We start from the raw sequence: 12,129 nt of genomic DNA on the forward strand, positions 1-12,129 counted from the left end.
GATGACATCTCAAATTCTGCAAAAAGTTTGATTTGATATTTCACATCATGATTTGAAATTTCATAGCATAATTTGAGATTTTTCAAATATAAAAATTGATGCATAAATTTATATTATTAAAAAAATCACTATTTATATTTAACAATCATGTTCATATGCAAATATAATTTATAGTTCATAATATTACTCTTTAACCGTTTATATCTCATATAATTGTTACTTCACCAACATAAAATTTATTATTACTTCAAATCAATTCCTACACCTTACCATTTATTATTCACCAAATTTATTATTTTTGATCAACAAACGGCTCAAAGTAACAATGTTGATTTGTCTTCTCGATCATTTTGATCGATAAGTACAAGCTCGGTGTAAGAAGATTATTCGTACTATTTGAAAAGATTATATTAAAGAGTAGTACACTACGACGCACGTTCAATTTTACCTTTTTATTGAATTTAAGTTTGATCAATAAATATCGTATATTTTAAAATAGTTTTGTAATAATATTGTACTTTTGTTAAAATTTTTTACTTATTTGATAAAATTGTATCAAGAATTAAAGAATTTTAGTAATAGTTTTCACAATATATGAGAATTTTATGTTTATTAGAATACATATACAACGTAAAAAGTTCAAATACCTATTTAGACAACACTTCAACTTTAGCTAATGATTTTATTTCACATGACCAAACAAGCCTTAACAAATTAATACCAATCAGTTTCCATCTCCTTTTCTCCCACAACAACAAAATTAATACCCTATTTAACTATAAGAATTTTTTTTTTCCCGCAAAATTTTCCACTTTATTCCAAAATGGGTTTGATCATAAAACTTTCAAATACAACTTAGAGTTGTATTTTAAAAAGTGATAATTTTACTTTCATTTTTTTGTAAAAATTTAAAATAGTACTTCAATTTATATTGAAGATTAATCATATCTTTAATTTTTTTTAAAAATTAATTTCCATAACAAAATGCAACTTTAATTTCAATTTTAAAAAATAATTTTAATTTTCACGACCAAACCATATTGCTTTACTGGGCATACGCGAAGACGTGGAACCAAGTCAATACAAAAGGCCCACTTCGAAGACCCAAACATCATTTCATTTTTTCTCCACACACCATCAAATTCCAGAATATTTTTTTTCTCAAAATTAGGGTTTAACATACCGGAAATGTCATCATCATCAACGGCGGCGGCGACCCCAAGTACGGCATCTACATCAGAGAAGAAGAAGCCTGTTTTCGTCAAAACTGAAAGCTTAAAGCCAGGTACACATGGACATAACTTGACTGTTAAGGTTGTTGAATCGAAAACCGTCAAAGCTACCGGCGGCGGGAGTCGTGGAGGTAGATCATCGGCCTCGTTGAATTCTCGTGGTCCGGTGCGTCTCGCCGAGTGCCTTGTTGGTGATGAGACTGCCACTATTCTCTTTACCGCACGTAATGAACAGGGTATGTATCGGAAATGGATTTTTATCTTACTATAATTTGTTTGGATTTGGACATCTTTTCTAAATTTTGGCTTTTTTTATCACGAATTTTGGTGATTACGATTGCTTGAGAAAATCTGCAAATGACGGTTATCTCGTTATTGTATAACGCAGAATTGAATAATGTAGAGAGATCTAATAGAAATGAGTGCATTTATATGTAATGAAGGATGATCTGTTTTCATGTTTTATGTTAGTATATATAATTGGAAAAAGCCTCTCTATCTCACCTCTGCGTTAGTGGTATGGACTGCGTACATTTACCCTTCCCAGGCCCCTCTTTGTGGTAATATACTGGTTTTATTGTTGTTGTTGAGTTGAGTTTAATCAGGTAATTGGCAGAGGTAGGGGTAAGACTCTGTACACTCTATCCTCCTCTGACCGCACTTGTTGGACTATACTCAGTGGCGGGCCAAGGATATGGGGGTTATGAGCGCCTCATTTTCTTTAACATAAGTTGCTAACTATGACATAGTACAAATGCACACATATAGCCGTTGATTACTTTTAGTTTTAAAAAAATGAAATGCTAAGCAGGAAATGAAATGTTGAGGGGATGTTCGAACACACATGCAGCCACCCAAAGCACCCAGCCATCTTAGTGGTTTCTTAGGTGCTTTTCTATAGCTTATACCAGTTGTTATATATTTCTTATTTAGTTATACCTAGTCTGTGTTGTGTTGAACTGTTGCTGGAGCACCACAAAATTGCTCATAGGTACGCCCCTGACTATACAGGGTATGCTGTTGTTGTTGAGTTTAATTGTGTAATTGGAAAATTTAACTTGTATCTTAATCCGTCTTTCTCAATGCAATTACTAGAGCACTCTAAATAATAAGCTCGTTTCTTGTGTGTGTATTTTCATATAGTATCCTGATTATAGTTGAAGAGGATGTTTTGATTTGTAGGTTTGTGAACATTGTGCTTTAGAATTCACCTGTTTGTAGGTCTGTAGACATTGTGCTTTAGAATCGACCTGTTCAGCTCATTTTGATAGGAAACGATGAGGTGGAATGGAAACTCGTACCTGAAAGCATCTTTGTTCCTCCCTGCTGCACCACAATTTGATGATCCATTAGTAAACAGGGTGTCGATTTGGTTTTAATGGAGCTTGAACAGTTCAATTTAAAACACCAGCCCCTGGACGGTTGGAACGCTTCTTAGGAACCGGCAACGGTCCTCTTCCTGCTTTGGTTTCGTGACAAAGAGAGTATTTGCTGTAGGTGAAAGGGTCTTTTCCTCTAGAATCCCTTACTTGTCAATGTATTTGTTATTAATTCCTCTTTTAAGATAGCAAATACTTGACATTTTCTTTTCCTGGAGAAATACTGGTTTATGCTATTGATTTATTTGGGGTGCCTATTTGACTACAATTGATGATGCATTTGTGTATTGGCATTTGAGGTTGCCTGCAAAATCAGATATATTGGCCATTGGAGTTTGTCATGCTTTGAATGGTTTATGTGGTTTTGTCCCTGAACGGGAGTACTTTTTCCCCTGTAAATAGGGATGGTTTAGCTTTAATGTTTTGGATATTCATGTCTTCCTCTCATATGCAGTTGACATGATGAAGCCTGGCGCGACTGTCATTCTGCGAAATGCAAAGATAGACATGTTCAAGGGTTCCATGCGACTTGCAGTAGACAAATGGGGTCGTGTTGAGGTTACTGAACCAGCTGATTTTGATGTTAACCAGGAGAACAACCTTTCTTTAGTCGAGTATGAACTGGTGAACGTGGAAGAGTAGACAGGCTCATGGGAAATGATAGTTTGAGGTGACAGTTGAATTCTTGTTCCTAATGTGAATTCTTATTATGCATCTCTTTGGAATTTCATTAGATTTAATGAGCAAAGATGCCCATATTTTTTAGCTCATGATGATCCAATGCCATCAACATCATATAATGGTGTTGCTTTGTTCACTTGGTTGGTTAACTAGTTATATAGCGTGAGGTTTTTACTTTTAGTCATTTCCCATGTTGTAAGAGGTGAAAACCAGTTCCTAAGAATGGAGTATTGATGTCTTTGTATTTCTAACTTTTTGTTACACAACTTATGCTATCTAAACATACAATGTAAAAGAAGCTGACTCTTCTGTATCAACTACTCGTTTTATATCTGTAATTTCATTTGTACATTTAATCCATCTCTTAAGGACGTGGGGGGTGGGGGCTTGTCTTATAATATAGGGGTACTATAGGCAGCTGATCACGTGTCATTAGTGCAAACTGATTGATCAACAAGAAGTTGGTGCTACCATAAAGCTCATTTTAGAAAAATCCTAAGGAAAGTTACAGAGGGAACACTACTGCCAATAATTTAACGAAAAGATATAAAGAAAAGGACACAACAACAGCAACCACATACCCAATGAAATTCAACAAAGTGAGGCTTGGGAAGGACAGAGTATATTAATGAAATTCAACAAAGTGGGGCTTGGGAAGGATAGAGTATATGTAGATCTTGCATTACTTAGAGGTAAAGTGGTTGTTTTCGAAATTCTCTTTGCCTGGGTGAAGCTAATGAAAGATTGATGTCTATGAATTTTAGAATGAATTGTATGATGTATTAAGAGACATGAATTTCTTTAGTCATACCCAACTGGTTCGTGGGATGGGGAAGTGCTACTCTGTTGCATAAACGCTAAAAGTTTGGGTGTGATTTAGTTTATTCATGACATCTAAAGGATCATTTTGTTTGCGGCCTTAATTTGACATCATCCCAGACAGATTTATTTTGACAGTAAGTTTGAGATCTCAAAATTACTTATTTATTACTTTCTCCGTTTATTTTTACTTTTGTCCACTTTTTTATTTTGGGAAGTCCAACAATACTAATTCAATTTATAAAAATCAATAGATAATTTATATATTTCTACTCTTTTACCCTTAATATTAAATACGATTCATTAACTAATGTATTTTTCAAAGCATTAAATTTATTATATTCGAAGGGTAATGAAGTAAAATCACTTCTATCATTTACTGCTTCTTAATTCTCATGCCAATAGAAAAATGGATAAGTAAAAATAAAGGAAGGGAGTATATTTGTTTATGTATGATCGACACATTCTTTTTTGTTTTCCAAAAATCATGTTACACCCAATAATTCTATAATTTTTTTTTATTGCTTGCTTGTTAATTTTTGGTTCCAGAAAAATATATTACTTTCTCCTTTTATTTTTACTTGTTCACTTTTTTATTTTGAGATGTTTAATAATATTTTTCGGTTTATAAAATCAATGGATAATTTATATATTTCTATCCATTTTACCCTAATCATTAAATACAATTCATTATCTAATGCATTTTTCAAAATATTTAAGTTATTATATTCAAAGGGTAATATGATAAAATGATCCCTATCATTTACTGATTCTTAATCTCTATGACAATAGGAAAGTGAACAAGTAAAAATGAACGGAGAGAATAATTATTAATTAATACTATATTTAATTTGATGTGATATCGTTACATTAAATAAAAACTATAACTTTTATTAATTATACACACACACACACACATATATATATATAGATACATATATACATACACACACACATATATATATATATAACTAGTTCAGAGGATGTTTGGCCAAAGAGGCTTCGAGACAAACATCAGTGGAATTACAAAAACTTGAGTGTTTCCAAAAAAATTCATGATGGCTCTATTCTTGGCCATTGCATCAACGACCCTGTTATGCTCTCTATAACAGTGCTGGGGTGGTGAACTTTCCACTCTCTTTTCAGTGATCTGCATTCATCAATACTTGAATTATATAGTTGGTTACCATTATGAAACTTCGTAATGACTTCCTTAGAATCAATATTGATTTATTTAGGGAGAAGGTTTTGGATCTCCACCAATTTGAGGCCCTCGGTAAGGGCTAAGAGTTCCATGAGGTTGTTTATAGCAAGTGAGTGGCTTCTAGTAAATCCTAAAATTCATTCTCCTCTAATGTTTCTGCTCATTTCCCCAATGCCTCCACTGTCTGGGTTACCCAAATATGAGCCATCAGTGTTGAGTTTAAAGGAGCCCCTAGCCGGTGGGGTCCAATGGTAGTTTTGAGGGATGTGGAGGTATTGGAGCCATTGATGCTGAGGTATTCAATGGATTATACATAAGCTCTGTTGAACATGGCTTTATCCTTTTTATTGCTGAACACCTTCTCATTCCTGTTTTTCAGATGTTCCAGAAATAAAAGGGGAGAAAGCTACTTTAAGGTTTTCTAGGTGTTTTTCTAGTTGTGGATGAGAAATAAATCAGTGTTAAGAAGGGAAATATTAGTGGCTCTGCTGGCCAAATTAGTTTAGAAATCAGTGGAGTAAAGATAATCAAAGAGGTTGTACTGGATATCCTCAGAGGGATGATCGCAAGTGGGGCATCCAAAGGTGGTATTAGTGTCCCTATGGAACAAGGTTTCCTTAGTGAGGAGACTATTATGGTAGAGGAGCCAAAGAAACATTTTGATATTTGGAGGGATTTTGGCTTTTCATATCCAGTTGAAATTCTTATTTAAGGAGGGGGGAGGGTGGGACTTTCTCTATTTTTTATAATGAGATCATAAGTACTTTTGTAAGAAAAGGTGTCATTGCTATTAGAATTCCAAAGAAGGGAGTCTGTTGTAGCCTTCCTGTTAGAGAAGGAGTTTTGGATCTCATGGATAATGTTGGAAGGGATAACAAAGGGAAGAGAGTTGAAATCCCAACTATCATTATTCTAGATATCAGTAGTTTGGTCTGAAGGTTGCTGAGATGAATAGGGCCATGGAGGAGATTGATAAGAAGAGGGTGATTTAGTAACCACCTATCAACCCAAAAATTGATTTTAAGGCCATTGTGCACTGACCATTAGGAAACCTTTTTTCAGAGTTTTCATTCTCTATAAAGGCTTTTCTAAATTTTGGGGGGAGTGGCTCTTGGGCTAACTCAGATTTCGTTTGTATTTCTGAAAGAGAACTTTGACTTACATAGAGAAGGGATTGGTTTTGAATCTCCAAGCAAGGCTACACAAGAGGGAGTCATTTTTTATAGAAGCTTTATGGATGTCAAGGCTTCTCTCTTGTTTTGATTCGGTAATGGTTTCCCAACTGATCATATACATTTTCTTCCTGGTATTATCCATGGCCGGAATAACATTTCTTTAGGTTTTGTAAATGGATTTGTGAACCTTAAAAGAGAGATGGATAAAATGCACAACATAATTAGGAATGCTTCTGAGGGATGCTTTTGCAAGGGTTGTCCTACGTTCTATGTTGAGAAACTTGATTTTCCACCTATATATTTAAAGTTGAGGTTGTCAGTGATGAATTGAAAGTCATTATTGGTGGATTTTTGGTGGAAGATAAGGAACCCAAATACTTCCCAAATTTTTTCTTAGCAGGGGTGGCGAGAATGGTTGAAAGTTTCACTTGGTCCTTCCTTTTACAATTTCTGGAAAAGTTGACCTTGGATTTTCTAATGTTGATCGTTTATCCATAGTATTGACAAAAACTTTTGAGAGTATTCATGATAGTATGGCAAATTGACTTTATCAACTTTAGCAAAGAGGGTGAGGTCATCAACAAAGAAAAGATAAATATTTTTAGGCCTTTTTAATTTGCTGATGGATATGGACTACCATTGAAGGATGTCCACCTCATAGTTGATCTTCTTAGAAAGAAGTTCTATGCAGAGGATAAAGATGTAAGGTGCAATAAAACCACCTTGTCTTATACCCGTAGAGGGAGAGAAGTTGTTGGTCCTATTTCTATTCATAATCGCTGAGATAGAGAAGGTAGAGATGCAAGACATGATGAGGGAAGTGATTCCGGGAGGAAAATTATAATAGAAAAACACATGTTTTATGAAAGACTATTCAAAACTATCAAAGTTTTTATCTAGATCAATCTTGAGGGTCATATTGTTTCTTTTGCCTCTTATTTTAGAAAAAATGACTAATATATTTTTGAACAATGATGGCATTGTCAACAACTCTTCTTTTGGAGAGGAAACAAACTTGACTCTAGCTAATTAAGTTGTCCATAAAGGGCTTGATTCTTTTGATAATGATTATAAAGGGCTTGATTCTTTTGACAATGATTATAGTGATAACCTTATGTTGGGTATTGCATAAGCCATTAGGTATAAAGTTTCTAATAGAGGAGGCATTCCTGCATTTAGGAATCGAGTAGAGGTAACTAGTGTTTATCCTTTCATCCTGGTAGAGAATGTGTCAGTACAAAACTTGGTTAGGGAAGGGCCAATGATACTCCAAAACCTTTGGTACATTATTGGATATATTTCATCAGGTCCAGATGCCTTTGTAGGATTAAAGGAGAACACAACTCTCTTTATCTCCTCAATATTAGGGATAACCTCAAGACTAATATGATCAGTGTTAATTATGGAGTCACATAATGAGGGGTTTCTTTAGTGGTTAGGGGAGAGGGAAGAGAGATGATCAAAAGTGTACAAATTTCTATAGAAAGAGATGATGGTTTCCTAAATTTTATCATTCACATAAATCAAGTTGTCATTATCCTTCTGAAGGGCATTAATCAAATTTTCTTTCTCCTATTAAGGGTGATGGTGTGGAAAAATCTGGTATTTAAATCCCCATTCGCTAGCCAATTGATTCTAGATTTTAGCCTTCAAAAGTCATTCTCATGCCTAATGATATTGCTATACTCAATGCGAAGAATGTTTTCAAGATTGTGGAGAAAAGAGCTAGTGGAATAGTTGGGGGATTTCTCAATGCCTGTTAGTTTGGCAAGGAGTTGCTTCTTTATATGGAAGATATTAAAAAAGATTTCTCTATTTCAATCCTTGGTAGAGGTTTAAAATTCTGAGGTGTCATCAGTGATATTATTGCAATCCTAGAAGGAGGATCTCACTATATTAGAAAAGTCTTGATGTGAGATCTACATAGTCTCTATTTTGAAAGGCTTAGGAAAGTTCAAGAGAGGCTTGGTGAGGCTAAAAAAAGAGGGGAGTGGTCAGAGTGAGTCCTAGGTAGATGTGTAATAAAAGCCTTAGGATACAGATGAATCCAAGCCTCAATTGCTATATATCTATCTAGTCTCTTAAGAATAAAGTTATGCCTATTCATATACCTCTTATTAGCTCAGGTGTATTTACTACCCTTGAAACATAGATCAATGAGGTTACAAGTGTTGATACAGTTCCAGAAGTGGGGGGCATCTATTTTGGTTCAAACTGTTACCACCAAATTTATCAGTGGCCTTGAGGATCTCATTAAACTCTCTTCCCACTAACCAACTATTGTTACTAGACTCATTCACAGTTTTAGTAAGGGAAGACTATGGTTCACTGAGCTCATCAATTCTGAGAGACTTGCTGGAGTAAAGTCCTCTTGAGATATTCTACTGATCATTTGAAAGAGTGTTACTATCCAAACATTTTGACCATAGTTCAGGAGACCTTGATTTAGACTTTGCATAACCACCCAAGCAAGATAGGTCAAATTTTGGATGTAGAGAATGAATTTTCCCCCATCCCACTCCAATTGCAGGGGAACAGTCTGGTTTGTCAAACTTATTTCCAATCATAAGGTAGAGAGATGATTCAGGAAAGAGGTGCTGTGATGAATGTAACCAAGTTTGACCTCGAGTTTGGTCAGGCAAGAGCCATTGTGAGAAAATTTTTGGCTAGCAACAGTTTGAGTTTTAAGCTTAAGCTTAGCTTTTAAGGAGAATGTGAGCTTAAAGAACTCTTCTTTGGAAATTTCAGACATATTTAATGCCATGTACTTGAACGTGACAACATCCATTATGAAAAAAAGGTCCAGAGGAAGAGTTTTTTGCTGTCTTTTGGTTAAAAACACCTTTAGACATTTAAGTGCTAGATGTAGGGTGAGTTGTAGTGGATCGAGAAGCATCAATATTCTTTTTGCTCTTATTTCCAAATATATGGTAGAAGGAGTTTCCACGACCTTTTTATTTTTAGTCTTAGAAAGGTCAATCAGGTAGGGCCTACAAGCTTATTGGGCCATTTAAAAGAATAAGGTGGTTGGCCTAAAATTCTCAAACCAGACTGGGAAGAGTTTCTCATTTTTTAGGGCGAGGGGTTCTTAGGCTCCCTCAAATTACTGGGCCAGTTATCAGTATTGAGCCTTTTATAAGAGGAAAGAGAATAAGGCCCAATACTTAGAAGAACCTTAGAAGGTCCTGATTTAGAGATGTCTTTGGCTAGCCCAACTAGTTTGGCCCAATCGGGTTTTCTATCACTACCCTTACTGTAAGTGTTGGTCGGCACTGTTTCTACCGATGAAGTATCGAGGAAATTACCTGATGTTGCATAAAATTTTCTTACCTTAATGTTGTATTTTAGATAGGGTGGTGCTTTTCCATATTGACGATTGATATTTTTTTCTTTTTGAATTACACAGTTTGCTATTTCTCATCAGCTTTCTTAGTAGGTATTTTTTCAAGTGTAAAGGTGGATTCCTCTTTTTTGGCGTGAGGATAATTAATCGAGACATGACTTAGTCGACCACTATTCTTGCAGAAAATGCCTTCCCCATCATAAAAAATGGCATGCGAATAATGGCCAATTGTTATGGAGGTTTGTACTGGTGAATCCAGTGGAACTTGGACATAAATCTGCGTATATCTCCCTCTTAGCATTGTGAAAGTATGAGTATCAATCTTCAGAAGTTTGCCTATCTTTCAACATACCCTTTCGAGGATGTGATTGTCATAGAACTCTATTGGAAGTCGTGGGATTCGGATCCAAATCACTGTGGAGGTGATTTTGGATTCGCTAGGAACAAAATTTGGTTTCCAATTGTGCACTGAGAGAAAATTTCCTGCAATGAACCACTGAACTTCTTGTAAGGCCTTAACTTATTCTTTTGGGTTGCTGAATTTAATCGTGTAGAAAATGAACCCCAGGTCTATATGGCATAGAGCTTCAGTTGGTTTCCATAAGTCCTCAAGTTTAGTTCTAAGGTATTGGTAATTCTATTTTTTCCCAAAAACCTTGACTATAACTGAGAATATCTGGGGTGCATACAAGCGTTACTTGTCCTCCACCGCGAGATTTATCATGTCATTTTTCAGTTGCTCCAAATGACTTTTATCGCGGGAGAGGTCCATGGCGGTATAGTCCAAAGAGTCGGCCTTTTATCTATGACAATATCTTTATACGATTGGCTAGCGTCCATTTGACATTCATCTGAAGTTGGTTGCTCCGTTAATTCCTGGGGAATGCATTTTACTGCTAGATCTGTAGGAAGGGTCATATTTCGATTGCTAGTGGTTTGGGAGTTAGTGTTAGAGAGAAGGTTGTCTTTCTCTCTCTATCCCATTCTTGATGATTTTTTTCCCTCTCAAATTTCTTTTGTTACTAATTAGTTTCTCTTATTAATGATGTTGAAAAGGTATTATACTTCAATTTCAAACATTTAAATATTATTTAAATTAGTTTGTGTTACTAATTTAGCTACATTGTGACTAAGTACCGCTTATTCTATAACTTTTATTGCTTATTTACTATTTGAGAATATTGTGAAAGTGAATATCACTTACATTTTTTTAAAAATACATACCCGGATTTTACATCTTCACCCGTAATTGTTATTAATGTTTTTTATTTTATTCTTTTTAATTTTTTATTTACAATATTTAAAATTATCATATTTTATTATTTTATTGTTCAAAAGTATTTTACTTTTATTCATGCAGTGATATTTTAATTGTAATACTAATCGTTTATTGATTATTTTTCTAGAGAGGTAAATTGCATGGTCATATATTTTAAGAAGTTGTGATTTTTTTATTATTTGAATATTAAGATGTTAGAGTTAATTTGCTTCTCATACTAGCTTTTGTATCGTTGCATTATTTCTACTTTTCAAAGGTGTTAGAAGTTTTATTTTCCATAACCTTTTAATCAATTAATGTGTTTTTTTAGTAATATTTTGTTTTATTATATTGTATTACTATATTATAGATTTAAAACTTAAAAATACATGGAGCTTAAGCCCCATGCCTCGAGGCTTTCGGCTTAACTTGAGGGGGGCCTATTCGTCCACGGGGAATAACAAAGACGTGATGAAAGGGGAGATGAGTGTTCCTAGATGGGCTGATTTAGCTGATGGAGAGGATTAGGTTTCACCTCTTCCTTTGAATAGCAAATTAAGTTTAGAAGCTTCCATATTTGTGTCTGAAAGTGCACCGTAATGAAAAATGAGTCAGGGGCCTTAGCATCAGGACTTAGTCCAATTACCACTTATTTTAGTGATTTGAGCGAGAATTTTTGATGAGGAAGAGGAAGAAAACATGTTGGATATGTGATTTGATAAAGTGGCTAGAGATGGAATATCTCACCTCAACAACAAAAAAATGGAAGCAATAAAAAGACACATGAGAGGCAACATAGCTGGGATGGTAAAGTGCGTGGAGTATGTTCCAAGGCACCTACTAATGCGACTGACAAATCAAAATCATACAACAGTGTCAATAGCTTCAACAAAATTCAATAAATCCAAGAATAACTGATGAGCTATCAAATGTTGTTGGACAGATTGGAAGATGAAGACAAGAGAAAATACTTTAGGTTACTTTAGACGGGCAATCTTTCCTTTTTAAATTTATGTATTTGTAGAAGGAAGTTTGAGT

The 12,129-nt window shown here is 34.7% G+C and overlaps 1 protein-coding gene across 1 annotated transcript; it reads left to right on the forward strand.

The window, feature by feature from the left end:
* Positions 1 to 1,045: 1,045 nt before the first annotated feature.
* On the forward strand, positions 1,046 to 3,630 carry LOC107878338 (uncharacterized protein At4g28440). Its single transcript, XM_016725290.2, has 2 exons — positions 1,046 to 1,468; positions 3,066 to 3,630. Exons 1-2 carry the CDS (start codon positions 1,189 to 1,191, stop codon positions 3,251 to 3,253), a joined length of 468 nt encoding a protein of 155 aa, XP_016580776.1. The 5' UTR covers positions 1,046 to 1,188; the 3' UTR covers positions 3,254 to 3,630.
* The last annotated feature ends 8,499 nt before the right edge of the window (positions 3,631 to 12,129 follow it).

Source organism: Capsicum annuum, chromosome 7 (assembly GCF_002878395.1).
Source record: "Capsicum annuum cultivar UCD-10X-F1 chromosome 7, UCD10Xv1.1, whole genome shotgun sequence".
In the NCBI taxonomy this organism is placed as follows: Eukaryota; Viridiplantae; Streptophyta; class Magnoliopsida; order Solanales; family Solanaceae; genus Capsicum; species Capsicum annuum.

What these genes read in the sequence shown, in the direction of transcription:
- LOC107878338 (XM_016725290.2), top strand. Translation starts at nt 1,189, where the DNA reads ATGTCATCATCATCAACGGCGGCGGCGACCCCAAGTACGGCATCTACA. An exon ending in TACCGCACGTAATGAACAGG is followed by an intron (nt 1,469 to 3,065) that starts GTATGTATCGGA and finishes TCTCATATGCAG; the next exon opens with TTGACATGATGAAGCCTGGC.